The 15,766-nt window shown below is 40.1% G+C and overlaps 1 protein-coding gene across 1 annotated transcript in view; it reads left to right on the top strand.

The window, feature by feature from the left end:
* Nucleotides 1-389: 389 nt before the first annotated feature.
* PAFAH1B1 (platelet activating factor acetylhydrolase 1b regulatory subunit 1) overlaps nucleotides 390-15,766 on the top strand; it is a gene marked incomplete at its 5' end in the record, with an annotated part of 76,784 nt that continues 61,407 nt past the window's right edge. Inside the window, one exon of the mRNA XM_079725573.1 lies at nucleotides 390-631. Within this exon, the coding sequence (XP_079581699.1) occupies nucleotides 390-631 (242 nt within the window). The remainder of the gene's footprint in view (nucleotides 632-15,766) is intronic.

The following is a 15,766-nucleotide window of genomic DNA, read 5'->3' as shown; positions in this document are numbered from 1 at the left end:
CCCCTCCCTCTTCCCCGCGGGTCTGGGGCGGCGGCGGCGGCGGCGGCGCGGTGACGTCAGGGCGTTGGGGCAGCTCCTGTGACAGACGGAGCTGGAGCGGCGGGGCGGCGGCGGAGTCTGGCGGCCGAGATAGCGAGTGAGCGAGCGAACGAGCAGCGACCCCGGGGTCCGGGGAGCGAGAAGGAGAAGGAGGGGAGCGCTCGGGTGCGAGCGAGAGAAACCGCGAGCGCCAGGCTTGGGCTCGAGCACCGGAACGGCTGAGGAGCCCGCCCGCTCCCCTCCCCTCCCCCTCCCCGGGACAGGGCCCAGCGCGCCATCCTCCCCCTCCCTCCTTCCCTCCCTCCCTCCTTCCTCCCTTCCCTCTCCCTCTCCCCCTCCCCCGCTGGTGGATGGGAGTGAAGGACGGAAGAGGCCCTGCGGAGGCGGCGGTGCAGCGCTCCGGTAAGGCGGCAAGGGTCTGCGCCCTCCCCTCTGTCTTCTCCACCGCGCTCCGGCGGCTGCGGGCCGGGCCCGGCGGCCTGACGATGTGGCTGCGCCGGTCCCCTCCCTCCCATACTCCCCTCCCCCTGCCGCCGCCTCCTCCTTCTTCTTCTCTTCTCGCTCTCAAAATGGCGGCCGCGACGGCCGTTGAGTGAGAGACACGGGAGGAGGGGGGACAGGCCGGGGAGGGCGCTGCCCTCGCTCCCCTCCTCCCTGGCTCGGGTTCGGGGGCTGCCAGGGCCGCCGCGGCTCCACCCGCGGCCCTCCCTGGGAAGGGATCGCCCTCCTCCCTTGGTGACTTAGCAAGAAAAGTATTCTTGGGTAGGAAGGGCGTGGAGAGCAGGTCTCTCTCTGATCTTGGGGAAAGGGTTCGGCCCTCCTCTCCCCCGCCGCGGAAGGCGAGCTCCGCAGTCCCCACCCCACCCGCGGCTGGCGCTCAGGGACCGGGCTCAGCCCCAAGCCGCCTCGGCACCCACAGGCCTTAAGGCGTTCCGTCCCCCACCTGTCCTTAGGATGGGGTTGACCTGAGAATGATGGTCCAGCCCTTCCCTGGTCCCCCTGTGCAATGGTCCAGCCTCTGCACCCACTGAGGAGGAGCGGCCCGACCCACCGAACCATCCGCAGCACCCACCCACCAAATCAGGCAGGATTTTCTTTTCTGCCACCGGCTCTTTCAACGGGAGTTGCCTTTTGACGTTATAGCACTGAGCTTCGAGGCCCTCAGCCATTCTCCTTCTAATCTAATCTCCCCACTCATTTAGGAAACGCAGTGCCTTCCGTAGCCTCCCAGGTGAGAAAATGCCTTTGAGGTGGTGGGCAAATTTTCACGCTATCTCTCTAGACAGAAGAGTGGAGAGGAGGAGGAGGTTTTCAATGTCTGAGACAAGACAGAAAGGTGCCTTGGCTTTATTTGTGATTCTGCCTTTCTTCGGTGACTTAGCAAGAAACTCCTTGGGAGCAGGGCAGGAGATTTTCTTTTGGGGTTGGGGTTTGGGTCCAATTTATATCAGTCCTTTGGTAAAGAAATTGTGCTTTGGAAGCGAAGAACCAGATTTGTGGTTTCGTTCTCAATGGGCGATGTCATGCCAAGGTCCCCCCCTCCCCCTTTCCTTAAGAGGCAGTCGGGAGAGAATAAAGATATTCCTGATGTTCCGACCTTTACTTTAACACACAGTCCTTGAGATTTATAACGTTTTAAAGGCTAAACAAAAAATTTGTGCCATTTTTGGTGATTCTGTTTTTGTTGGGAGGTGGGATTGTTTTGTGTGAATTTCATTTTGAGGCTAGGGCGGAGGAGACTGTGCTTGGGCCTTTCATACCAGTAATGTCATCCCTCCTCTTTTGCCACAGTAGTATTTGCTTGAATTTTTTTTTTCTTCTGCAGCAGTCTTGATTGCTGCAGGGTCCAGTCTTTTAATCGGGAAAATTTCCTGGTTGGGTATGTCGGTAGTGATACAATGTTGAATATATTAAAAGCTGTTACTTAAATTCTGATTTGGGTCTAAGGCATTAGCTAGCTTTTAATCTCTCATGGGTATCTTTCAGGACACAGTTTTGCAAAATAATTGGCAGTTGCAAATTGCAGTTTTTATTAAAGCAGAAGAGTAATCAGTGTTTAGGGTGATTTATTCTTTCACGTTCTATTATAAATGATCATTGTTTGGATTGTTCACAAGGAGAGGATCTCCTAAATGAAACAAAGCTGTTATTTTTATAAATCAGAATGGAACTTAATTTTTCACAAAATATTTCTGTATATCTTGATTTTGTTGGAGTTAGCCCTATTTCGGTGCCTCTCCCACACCTTTTTTAAAAATGGGCTAATATTTGTGGTTGCTGTGAACAGCCATTGAGCCGAGGAGACTGGGTGGAGTAAGAGAGCAGAAGCTGTGAAATGCTAGATTGCCCTTTCATAGCATTTTTCTCTTGCTTATGTTTTGTAAGGTTATTTGATGCTAATTGGTACTACAACAAAGGCGTTTCTCTGTAGTAAATCTTAAAATCTCGTGTTTTTAGTTTCCACCTTTTTTGCAAGTTGGGTATTGAATGATTGGGGTAAAAAGCAATGTCCCTGCTCTAAAGCAAATACTTATTGTCTCTATGTATCTGTACATATACATACATACACACATATATATACACACTTCTTAATGTTTTTTATTGTTTTAGTTAAGTAAGTGTAGATTAACGAATGCCAGAAATATTTGGCAAAAAATAGTAGGAATATTGCAAAAATCTAATGAGAACATTGCAGATGTTTTCTTTAACTTTAGTTTGCATTAAAACAGTAAATCTGTGATTTTTAAATAATGAACATCAAAGTGAGTAAGAAAGGATAAGATAATTTGTGTTAAATGCTCTTTATATAGACCCTTTCTCTTGTGTTGTCCTTTGGAAGAGACCTTTCAGTAAGGTACTACCGTAAGAGAGGGTAGGTCATTTTAATGTCTTGTATCAAGCATTGATGTGAATAGATGTTCTCAGAAGAATGTCAAATTCATGTTGTAAATGTGATTTTCATGGGCCTTATGACTTTGTCAGTGTATGATATATTTTTACATTTTTGTTATTTTTAATGTGATTAGAAAGTAGAAGGGTTCATGTGGTGAGGAATGAGGTTAGTATGATAATTCACTGTGTTATGTGTCTAACATATCCCCACCCCTAGTATTTGTAGCTTATAAAAGCATACTAAGAGATAAGATTTTTCAGTAGATTATTAGTTGATTAGGAGTTTAAAATAATTTGACTTAAATAAGAGAGCTTTTACTTCCAAATGTATATCTATGTGTGTTTCTGGTACATGTGGCAGAATCTTTTGCTTAATTTGGAGAGCAGTTTTTAAAATTCTTCATAATTCTATACTTATAAAACTTCTAATGAGATTGGGATGGGTTAATTTTTTAGTAGACTTACTTGGTATCTTTTTTTCCAGATACAATTACTCTCGTATATAAAAGATTTAGAGATGTTTTCTGGAAGGGAAAAATAAGTATCTGATAATTTTTGGTTTTCCAGCTAGAATATTCATGTTTCATTGTCTGTATTTTTTCAGTGTAAATGTTGCTCCCTCTTATGCAATAAATAATACTGTATATATGACTTTACCTTATGGCTCATATTTTCAACGTCCAAGAAAAAATAGGACCTTACTTTTCGTTTATCTGTGGTTCATATTATTCAGAATTTTTCATCTTAATCTCAATAGGTAAGCCAGAGAAACTGTGGCAGTTGTCAGCATTAGGATGGAGATATCTTAAAAAACAAATCCAAAGCAAAATCTTAGGGCAATCAGAGTGAATTTTCCAATTTTTCCCATTGAGTTCTAAAGCAGTGAGTCATGCACTCTTTTGCCAAAGGGACTTGAGGCTCAGTTGGTTTTAAACCACGCCTGTCATGTCCGCTGTGGTCCTAAAAGAGATTTTTTTACTTGGTTGTAAGTTTCTGTTGTGAAAATATTTCGTTATGATGGGTAATCTGTTTTTATGCACTTTAGAGAGAGAGAAATAGCTAAAGTGGGAATTCTTTGCCATTTTTACTATACAACTTTTTTTTACTTTAAAAGTTGCTCTATTTAAAATAAAACTAAACAAAAACAAACAAAAAAACTGATGATAAAGGGACTTCTGAAAAGAAAAAGTAAACCTGTTCTCCTGAAGATGCTTAGCTGTAGAGTGAATCTTAGTTGCTGAAGTCCAAATGTTTTGAGAAATCTGTATTTCATGAAGAAAGATGCCATATTACATAAGCCTAACAGGTAACTGCAGTGAAGGCTTTTTGAGTTGTTTTAGCTTTGTTGCTGGTTTGATATGGCATGTTGGCTAGTCATTTAAGTGGAAACTTAGTTTAACTTCTGCTGTGTGTATAATTTTTAACCTTGCCATGGCAGTTACAAATTTTAATTGATATTGGTGAAATGCTTTATAGTCATTGGATGCAGGTATCATAAGGGCTTATTATTTTGATTTATTGTTTTCTCTTTAAAAGTTGGTGGCTTTTAGTTGAAACTTACCTAGTTAGGATTGATTTGTGGATTTGTCAAGCATACTTCTGGAAAAGTATCCTCTAAAGTTATTGTCATCTAACATTGTTGTAAACGTTTTCCTAGAACTTTGTAAATATGTTGAACATGGCATTTCATTTGTTCTGTCAGCTACTTTTTGAGATAGAATAGTATTTTTTATGGATGAGAGAACTAAAATTCAGAGAATTTCTTTTCCCAAGGTCACATGTTGGGTTAGTAGCTAGAATGAGGTAAATATTGTAGTCAGTGAATCACTTGGGTATTGCCTTTCATGATGAAACAGACATTCCTTTTTCTTTTGACAAAATGGACTCTTTTCATAACTATTTTTATGTTTGTTAATTTCTTTTCTAAAATGGTGAAAACTGGTGGCATTTATTGCCTGCATCATTTAAATTGACATTTATTAACATGGTCTTATATTGTAACTATTTTGCTTGCATAAGGCATTTGAATAGGGACTTGCAGAAAATGCCTAATACTGCTTTATAGTAATATTAATAAGTAAATAAATACTTGCTGCGTACATACAAGTAGTAGTAATAATAACAGTAAATCAGTATTAAATCTATTTAAATACATACAAGTGGTACTAATAAGTAAATAAATACTTTTTGCATTTGATTGAATATGGGGTTATGTGAAAGGAAATGAGATATCCTATAGTTCTTTGTAGTGGCTAACTTCCAGTGATCTCTCTGGAATTAAGGTGAAGGAGGGAAAAGTGTTCATACTTCCTTTACAGAGATTTTATGTTGTCCCAGGAACAGGGTCATACTTATGACATAGTTGTTTCAGGGCCACAAAACTCTCACCTATAAGAAATGAATAACTGGATAAATTTCATTTGCGCTTCTGTTCTTTGCATTTTGATTAGCTGGTCCTTGAGCGCTTATGTGCTGACAAGAATTACTGACAGTTAACTGAGGCTGTTAAGAAATTTTCTGAGAGACTGTCTTTTGATAACAGTGAAATTAAGAATCTGGGAAATTTTTTTTTTTTTTTTGCGGTACGCAGGCCTCTCACTGTTGTGGCCTCTCCCGCTGCGGAGCACAGGCTCCGGACGCGCAGGCTCGGCGGCCATGGCTCACGGGCTCAGCTGCTCTGCGGTATGTGGGATCCTCCCGGACCGGGGTACGAACCCGTGTCCCCTGCATCGGCAGGCGGACTCTCAACCACTGCGCCACCAGGGAAGCCCCAAGAATCTGGGAAATTTTTAAGGAATTTAATTGAAAGCTTATGTTATTAAGGATTTGCATGCTGTGGATTAATTCACTTTTAATCTGCGGCAAAGATAAAAGGATATGTTTTATGGTTTTAGTATTTGGTATGCATAAGGCATATATTTTATCTTTTCATCTTCCCTTCCATAGTTGTTTTTATTTTATCAAAAATATGCTGACTGCAGAAGAAGGGAAAGTGAAGATAAAAGAGTCAATTGTACTGGGAATTCCTTGGCGGTCCAGTGGTTAGGACTCTGTGCTTTCACTACTGAGGACCGACCTGGGTTTGATCCCTGGTGGGGGAACTAAGATCCAACAAGCCATGTGATGTGGCAAAAAAAAAAAAAGAGTCAATTGTATTGATTATTATTATTATTTTTGGTTAACTTATTTTTTAAGGGTGGGAAAAAGCTATACATTTAACATTATCAGAGAAAATTAAATAAAGCTGTTGACTAAAACCAAAAATGAGTATTTTAGATTCCAATCCTAACTCCACAATTTATCAGCTGTGAGCCTTGAGCAATAAGCCTCAGTTTCCTAATCTATAAATGGATAACGTTGACAGTATGTAACTCATAGGGCGGTTGCTATTATTGGATAAAAGGCCCTTCAGTAGATATTTTTTTATTGTTAGAGACTTTTTTTTTTTTTTTTGCTGTACGCGGGCCTCTCACTGTTGTGGCCTCTCCCGTTGCCGGAGCACAGGCTCCGAATGTGCAGGCTCAGTGGCCATGGCTCACGGGCCCAGCCGCTCTGTGGCATGTGGGATTTTCCCGGACTGGGGCACGAACCCTTGTCCCCTGCATCGGCAGGCGGACTCTCAACCACTGCGCCACCAGGGAAGCCCGAGACTTTTTTTAAGGAAGAGAATTAACATACAATTTAATCATAAATAAGCAGTTATTAATACATTAATATAGCTCTTATAGTTTTAAATGTATTTCTTAAGAATTAGTATTAGGTATTCTTTCCCCTTTATCCATTATGTGTATCTGAAACCAGAGATGGCTTCAGAGTTTCTTAGTAGGGCAAGAAGTGCTATGTAAATCAATGCCAAATGGACTAATTCCTTTTTTTAATATAAAATTATATTGCTCATAAGCATGTTATTTAAACTGCAAAGTACATTTATATCTTTATTTTAACAAAAATTTTGTTTGTACTTTTAAATATTAATTTAAATAATCCCCAACAGGTTTTCCTGTTTTTCTTTCTAAAAAAACCTTTTTATTTTGGAATAATTTTAGATTTGTAGTCAAGTTGTAAAGATAGTGCAGAGAGTTCTTGTGTATACCCTGCACCCAATTTCCTCCATTGTTAACATCTTACATTTCTGTGCTACATTTGTGAATCTTGGTATTTACTATTAGCTAAACTCCAGACTTTATTTGGATTTCACTGTTTTTCCATTAATGGCCTCTTTCTGTTGCAGATTTAATCCAGGGTACCACGTTGCATTTGGTTGTCTTTTATCCTCACTCTCCTCTGGTCTGTGATAGTTTCTCAGCCTTTCCTTGTTTTTCATGACTTTTACAGTCTTGAGGAGTCCTGGTCAGTTATTCTGTAAAATGTCCTCCACACTGGGTTTGTCTGGTGTTTTTTCATGATTAGATGTGTTATGGGTTTTTGGAAAAAATACCACAGAGGTGAAGTGCATTTCTCATCACATCATGTCAGAGGCTACATGATATTTCATCACTTGGTTAATGTAGTGTTTGCCAGTTTTCTCATAAAGTTATTATTTTACCTTTCTCTTACTTTATCCTTTGGAAGTGACTCCAGTTCCATGTCGGTGGTGGGGGTGTGTGTGGGGGAGTGTCTGTTTACATATATTATTTGGAATTCTTCTGTAAGGCGGATTCACCTCCTCTTCCCCATTTATTAAAACAATTTACATCTTTATTTTAACTATCAGGAAAATTTTGTTTAGAATTTTAAATATTATTAATTTAAATAACCCCCAATTTTTTCTAGCTTTTTAAAAAAATAAAATATTTTAACAGTGGTTTGGAGAATAAAGATCCGAGAAAGCCTTTGAAGGAGCTATGTTTAAGTGAATTATATATCCGTGTAGAAATTACTCTGAGAGTAAAGTTCAGTGTTGGGATTTTAGAGAAGAGCTCCACATTTGGAGGCTTGTTTGGAGGGAGACTGCTGTAATCTGAGAAGCAAAGCAAATAGGGTATCTTATTCATTGGTGCTGTGCTAGTATTTGAATCCTCCTCGTCTTCCCTTTCCCTCAAAAGGCTTGTAAATACTGCAGCAGAAAAGAAAGTATTTTTGACCGATTGGACTCTTATTTTAAAAACAGAACTGGTAGATCTATGTCCTGAAAGATATTCATTTTACACTAAGGAGAATTTATAACTTGAGTGCAACGTAATTCTTGAGAATTGCAGTTATTACAGTTCTTTCAGTTGTTTTTATATCTTGCCCTTCCATTGTATCACTTGTACAGAAAATATCATTGGGCTTCTTTTTTTTTTTTTTTTTTTAGATGTTGGGGGTAGGAGTTTTTATTAATTAATTTATTTTTGCTGTGTTGGGTCTTTGTTTCTGTGCGAGGGCTTTCTCTAGTTGTGGCAAGCGGGGCCACTCTTCATCGTGGTGCGCAGGCCTCTCACTATCACGGCCTCTCTTGTTGTGGAGCACAGGCTCCAGACGCGCAGGCTCAGTACTTGTGGCTCACGGGCCTAGTTGCTCTGCGGCATGTGGGATCTTCCCAGACCAGGGCTCGAACCCGTGTCCCCTGCATTAGCAGGCAGATTCTCAACCACTGTGCCACCAGGGAAGCCCTGGGCTTCTACTTTTAAAAAAACTTATTCAGTACCATTACATATTTTTGTTTCTCTTTTTAAATTTTCATCAATTTTTCTGTCCAGCAAACATTTATTTAGATATATTATATTCTAAGCATTGGGGATACAAACATGATTGTCAGCCCTTGCCCTCAGAGATCTTAAAATTTATGAACACATATTTAACATGCAAAGGTAGCATAATAGTGCTATAATCAAAATATGTACTTGGTGAGATGAGGGCCCAAAGTTTTCTCTTTTTTAAAAATATTTATTTATTTATTTTGGTTGCACCAGGTCTTAGTTGCAGCACGCAGGATCTTTAGTTGCGTTGTGCGGACTTCTTAGTTGCGGCATGCATGCGAGATCTAGTTCCCCAACAGGGATCGAGCCCCAGCCCTCTGCATTGGGAGTGAGGAGTCTTACCCATTGGACCACCAGGGAAGTCCTGAGGGCCCAGAGTTTTCAAGGAGGTCTTCACAAAGATGTTGGTTAAACATTTTTGAAGAAATCTTGTCATGTTGTTTGGGGAGTAATTTGTACCTAGTCTCATAAGTACACCTTGGTTAGTGAGGGAAGTTACATGTAGCTGTAGTTCAGTATGGCTGGAGTGATTGGTGAGTACAGAAGAGTGAGAACATTACCCTGATCTGGCCTGTAAAGTGGGTTGGCACATGGACCATCTTCGTTTGCAGACTTCATCTTAGACTCATGCAATAAAAAGCAATAAAAATTTCGTGGTGGGGGGCACCAGGGATATCTGCATTGTCAGTAAACTTCCTAGTTGAGAAGCTTACTGAAACCAGTTTTTATCCTTGAGGTGCCAGAGGATGATTTTAAGTTATGATAAGTGACATCATTAGATTTCCCTGTTAAAAAGGCAGCTGTCAGCATTGTGGAAGATGCAGCTGTGGAGTGGATGGAGGTAGATAGACTTGTGGAGACTATTTAAGAGGCAGTGCAGGTTGAAAGAATGGATTCGAAAGGGATTGAGTATGTATAAATTAGTAACCAGTTTGATATGGGAAATAAGAGAAACCAGGAATAAGGAAGGTGAAGAATTCAGGTGTTTTTTGTTTTGGGCTGTTGAGCAGATATGGGTGTTTGGAAGGAGCAAGAAAGAGTTGAGGAGAACCAAGGTTGAGGGAAGTTTTTTTGGTTGTTGTTTGTGTGTGTTTTAACAGGATAACCGTTAGGTGTATTGGAGACTTGAATTCTAAGATATTTGGTGTTTTCATGTTTTATATGTCTACCAGTGTAATTAATAGTAGAACATTTTTGTTTATTATTTCTTATGACGCATTAAAAATTCATTCTTTCCTCAGAGTGTGTTCAGTGCACTCTGTTATAAGAACTGTGCTGAGGTGCTAGAAAGTACTCCAGACAGGGGACAGCAGTAGTAAAATCATAAAGGTCACAAAATGAGGAGAGGGAAGGCATGCATTACAAGGTGCTCAGTGTTACTGGAGTTTGAGCAAAGTGGGGCTTGGTTAGAAATAAGACTTGAAATGTGGGAAGGGACCAGATACTAATCAAAGACCTTATAAACTGTGTTAAAGCATGTGGACTTCAGGAAATAGGGAGGCAGCATAGTGCAGTGAATAAGGGCCCCAATTGTGGAGCCCAGATGCCTGTGTGTTCAACTCTGCTGCTTACGTAGCTGTGTTACATTACACACACACACACACACACACACACACACACAATATAAAAGCTCGTTATTTAAATTCTCATAGGTAGTTGTGAGGAGTAAATGAACACTTCTAAAACATTTAAAGCAGTGACTAGCATATAGTAAGTGCTATTTAAATATTTGTTAAATAGAAAGTAGGGAGCCAATGAAGGGTTGTTTTTAAGTAAGGAAGAGATATGGTCGGATTGTATTTTAAATAGATGATTCTGGGGCTGAGTAGAAGATAGATGTTAATAGGCCAAGGCTAGGTTTAAGAAGACCTGTTGAAATTGGTCCAGTCCAGGTGAGAGATGATGGTGTGAACTGTGGTAGTACCGTTAAGGGTAGACAGAGAATAATTCAATAAATATTGAGGCGGTAAACTTGGCAGATCCAGGTAATTGATTGAATATAGAAGAAGAAAGAAAACAGTCAAGGTTGATTCCCACATAAGATATTATTTCTAACATTTTTAAAGCAGTATTCATTTAAAGTACTTTGGACCTTAGATGTCCTCTATGCTAGTTATATTTGAGGCTTTGGTGTATATTATGATGCTTCCATAAAAATGAGAACTAATGGCCTGAGATAGTTTTTAATTTCTCTAAATATATAGGCCTTTGCTGTTTTTTTCAGTAGGTGGAGAGAAATTTCTCTTTAAAGATCCACTGTTATGTGGAAAACTCTCATTTAGCCCACGTCCAAAGAGCTAGAAAGCTTAAATATTAATTTTTTATGTTGTTTTTATATTATAACTTTATATTAAGATTTGTGATTATAAAAATATAGCACCATAGTAATGCTGTAAAAATTTGAAGTGACTGCTGAATCACTAAAGAGGTTAAAATTTGTTAGTTCTATTATATCTAATTTTTTCATTGTTTATTCATATATGGTAAATAACTTTGATAGGCAGAATACTCATCACCTGTTCATTCCTTTGATAAATCTTAACTCCCCAAATCTAGATTTGTCAAATTTTAAGAATATTTTTTCTTGCCATTCAGTTTTATAAAAAGGGGAAAACTTGGTTGAAGTTAGAACTTTCTTTTTTTTTTTTTTTTTTTTTTTTTTGCTGTACGTGGGCCTCTCACTGTTGTGGCCTCTCCCGTTGCGGAGCGCAGGCTCCGGACGCGCAGGCTCAGCGGCCATGGCTCACGGGCCCAGGCGCTCCGCGCCATGCGGGATCTTCCCAGACTGGGGCACGAACCCATGTCCCCTGCATCGGCAGGCAGACTCCCAACCACTGCGCCACCAGGGAAGCCCTAGAACTTTCTTGAATTTGAATTTTCTCTAGATTCTTCATGAAATAATTAAATGGATAGGAAATTCAGTGTCCTTATATAGTATTTTAAATCTGGGTCCTGGGTTGTAGTGGTGTACATAGTGTATGATTATTACGCTATTCAATTACTCTATTGCACGGCTCATCAAATCTCCCCACTAAAGACAGTTGAGAGGGATGATATTTAAAATGAATCTTGAATGAATAATTGGAGTGGACATGGGAGAAGGTCATTTGAGGTAGAGGGAAGAGCAACATATACAGGTACAAAAGCATGAAAAACTATTATGTGTATGCTGGAAAGTAGTTTGCAGAGGGCATTGTAGGGTACATGTGAATATGAGGCTGGAAAGGTACATATGAGCCAGATTGATAGAATTTACAAATTCTGTGTGGTTTGTAGGCAATTTGGAAGACACAATTTTAAGCAAAGGTGAGCATTATGATCAGATGTGTATTTAGGTAGTTTATGTAGGTGGCAGTGAGGAATACAGATTGGAGCTTGAAGGTCACTTAGGAGGCTTTTTCAGGAAAGAATGATTAGTGCTTGAAATAAGACAGTGACAATGAAGGTTGCTGATTGGAGAAAGGTTTAGGAGGTAGAATTGTGAATGAATAGTGTGTGATGAGGAGAGGGAAGTATTAGAAGACATCTCAGATTTGTGGCTTGGGTGTCTGGGTGGAATTGAGAAACTGGGCATCATTAGCCATCCATAGTAGAGATTAAGAGGAGGAATTATGTGTGGGATATTACATAAAGTGCCAGATTAATTTTCCTGAACCACGGTTCTCAAGTCACTTTCTTGCCAAAAACCCATTGCCAGGTTTTTACTATATTTAATCAGCTTTGTATATGAATAAATGCAAAGGGTACCTTACTAGAAACATGGTATTTAATAGATGTTTGTTTAATCCTAAATGGACACTCAAGGTCTTTTCTTTGGTGTCCTACCTCACTTGCTTATGCTTTTTCTTCTTGCCTGTCATGTATCCGATGATTCAGGCTTATGAAGATACTTTCTGTTCTTTATGGCGTTTTCACTCTTTACCACTCCCTCCCTTCTCTTTTTCTCTGTGTATCTTCTGACCTGTGTATCCTTCAAACCTGCATACTAGGTTCTCCTTTTCCAGGCAACCTTCCCTAATTTTTTTTTTTTAGCTGAAAGGAATTTTCTTTGAATTCATAATCTTAAGGTATCTACTGTTTTTGTCTCTTGTTATAGCTTATATAAAACTTTATCTGATATATCAAGTGAGTTAATGTATTTAAAGAGCCTAGAACAGTACTTTGCACATAGTACTCAGTAAATGGTGGTTGTTATTATGGTGATGTTAAGATGATTGAAACAAATTGATGTAATAGTAATAGGGCAGTCTGCCTTTACCTTCTGCCTTCTTGTGATGGCAAAACTGATTCGTTCTCTGTCCTTGGACACTAGGAAAGCAGTGTCTCTTTTACATTGATAATGTATGTAGACGTGGAAAAGGTACTGTGCCATATCATCTTCAAAGTGAAGTTATTCTCTTTGTACATCTTTACTATTCTAGAACTCTACTAAGGGAAGTAAAATGGTAGACAAGCCCTTAACACTGATTATCTCGTTAAGCTTCACCACAGTTGCTTGAGTAGGTGGTGGTGTTAGCTCCAGTTATATGTGGGCAAACAGGCTTAGGAAGTTTGAAGATTGCCCAAGGTCAGTTTGTAGGTGGCCGAGTTGATATTTGAACTTCCACTATTTGACTCCAAAATTCTACACAGTAGGACCTCAAAAGTGTAGGATTTATTCCTTCATTGCTTTCATATCATTTACATATTCAGCTTGTTTTAAGAGGGCCTATCATGGGACCTATACATAGGAAAGTGCTTTTTGTTTTTTCTTCTAAATTTTATTTTACATATTTATAGTTTGTTTATTTTTGTTATGGAATATGTCAACCATGCAGGAGAAGTACCTGCAGTAATATAACAAAATATCCACATAACTACTACCTGAATTAACAGATGTTAATATTTTATCATATTTGCTTTAGAGTTTTTGTGGGGTTTTTATTTGTTTGTTTGTTTGTTTGTTTGCGGTTCGCGGGCCCCTCACTGTTGTGGCCTCTCCCGTTGCGGAGCACAGGCTCCGGACGCGCGGGCTCAGCGGCCATGGCTCACGGGCCCAGCCGCTCCGCGGCATGTGGGATCCTCCCGGACCGGGGCACGAACCCGTGTCCCCTGCATCGGCAGGCGGACTCTCAACCACTGTGCCACCAGGGAAGCCCTATTTGTTTGTTTTTTAAAGAAATATGGCATTACAGTTAGAGTTGATATCCTCTTTCTAATCCTACCCCCCTCCCTGTTCCCAGTGGTAAAGTTCCTCCTAAAGTTTGTATATATTCTTTTGTTCTGTTTTTATACTTTTACTATACATATATGTATCTATAAACAATGTACAATAATGCTTAGAGTTTACATGAATGTTATACTGTATACTATTCTACAACTTGTTTTTTTCACCTAAAAAATGTTTTCTAGATGTATTGGTATATGTAGATCTAGTTTATTATGTTAAAGAATTTCTTATATATGATCATACTACAGTTTATACCTACAGTACAGAAATAGGCCTTTAGATTGTTTTCAGATTTTCACTATTACAGACAGTGCTGCAGTGAACATGGGAAAGGTATCTGCAGATAAGATGATAAAATTTGTTTTTTGTTTTTCATTGCAGAGTTTATCTTAAGGTTAATTAAATATTTGTTCTTTAGTAATTTTTATGCTTTGAATTGAATAAATAGAATGAATAATATTGTTGACATCGATTTTAGACCATAAATTCCTAAATTTTGTTCCACTTTCCTCAGTCTGTTCAACTGTTCAAAAACCGGTGTTTAACTCAGTATTGAGCCAGGAGTTGCACACTGGAGGCCTGTAGGACAAACTAAGTGTAAATGCTTGGCCTTGTATCGTTAAAATTTTTTTGAGTCAATATTTTAGAGTTAGGTATTTTGTGTAAAGTCTCTATTTTTGGATTATCCTGAAAAATTAGAAGCGTTGGCAACAGTGGGGCCCACATTTTCCCATGGCAACCGTTGGCCTAAGCTGAGTCACAGCTGCCCTCCTTTATTTATTTTATTTATTAAAAAAAATATTTATTTATTTGTTTGGTTGTGCTGGGTCTTAGTTGCAGCAGGAGGGCTCCTTAGTTGTGGCGTGTGAACACTCAGTTGCGGCATGCATGTGGCATCTAGTTCCCTGACCAGGGATCGAATCTGGGCCGCCTGCATTGGGAGTGTGGAGTCTTAACTACTGCTCCACCAGGGAACTCCCACAGCTGCCCTCCTTTAGATGGGCATAAGCTCTCCAGGAAAACAGGTTTCTACCACTTCCTGTTACTGTTTATTATTGCCCTTGCACTGTTGTTTATAGTGAAGAAAGACTTTTCTATTGATGTTTTTATTAAAAATGGGGGGAAAGTGTAGCTAGACAACTGCAATATTCAAGAAAAGTAGAACAGCATATTTTTCTGGAAGTGAAAAATATTGTAATATGATTAGTATGCAAACAAAATGAGTCTTGTATGGAAAGAGCACAGCCTTTCCTGCTTCACTGGTTTATATTACCTGCATTGTTTTGAGTTTGTGATCTCTGCATTTTGTGCACATAGCTGTGAGGGCTGCCACATAGTGAAGTTGAAGATGAAAAGGATATGAAGATGGTTTGTAAATCGTGAAGTTTTGTGCGAATGCAAGATATTTACCTGTTCTTTTAGCTGTTACATACACCCTTGTTCAAGAAAGATTTTAAGCAGAGGGGTTGAAACTGGTTTAATCTTCTCAACCATCCTACCTTTCAGCACTGTATTTATTAAGTACCTTTTTCAGAGGCTACAAATGGATGGTCGAGGATTTGGATCAAAAATGTGTTGGGCTTCCCTGGTGGCTCAGTGGTTGAGAGTCCGCCTGCCGATGCAGGGGACACGGGTTCGTGCTCCGGTCCGGGAAGATCCCACATGCCGCGGAGCGGCTGGGCCCGTGAGTCATGGCCGTTGAGCCTGCGCGTCCGGAGCCTGTGCTCCGCAACGGGAGAGGCCACCACAGTGAGAGGCCCGCATACCGCAAAAAAAAAAAAAATGTGTTTTGTCTGCTCAGTGTTTTTGTTTTTAATTCGACTTACTTTAAAAACCCAGTTCTAGGGCTTCCCTGGTGGCGCAGTGGTTGAGAGTCCGCCTGCCGATGCAGGGGACGCGGGTTCGTGCCCCGGTCTGGGAGGATCCCACATGCCGCGGAGCGGCT

The sequence above is a fragment of the Hyperoodon ampullatus genome, assembly GCF_949752795.1.
Source record: "Hyperoodon ampullatus genome assembly, chromosome: 19".
Classification (NCBI taxonomy): Eukaryota; Metazoa; Chordata; class Mammalia; order Artiodactyla; family Ziphiidae; genus Hyperoodon; species Hyperoodon ampullatus.
The sequence above is the reverse complement of the archived record's forward strand: the minus strand, read 5'-3'. Positions and strand labels throughout refer to the sequence as shown.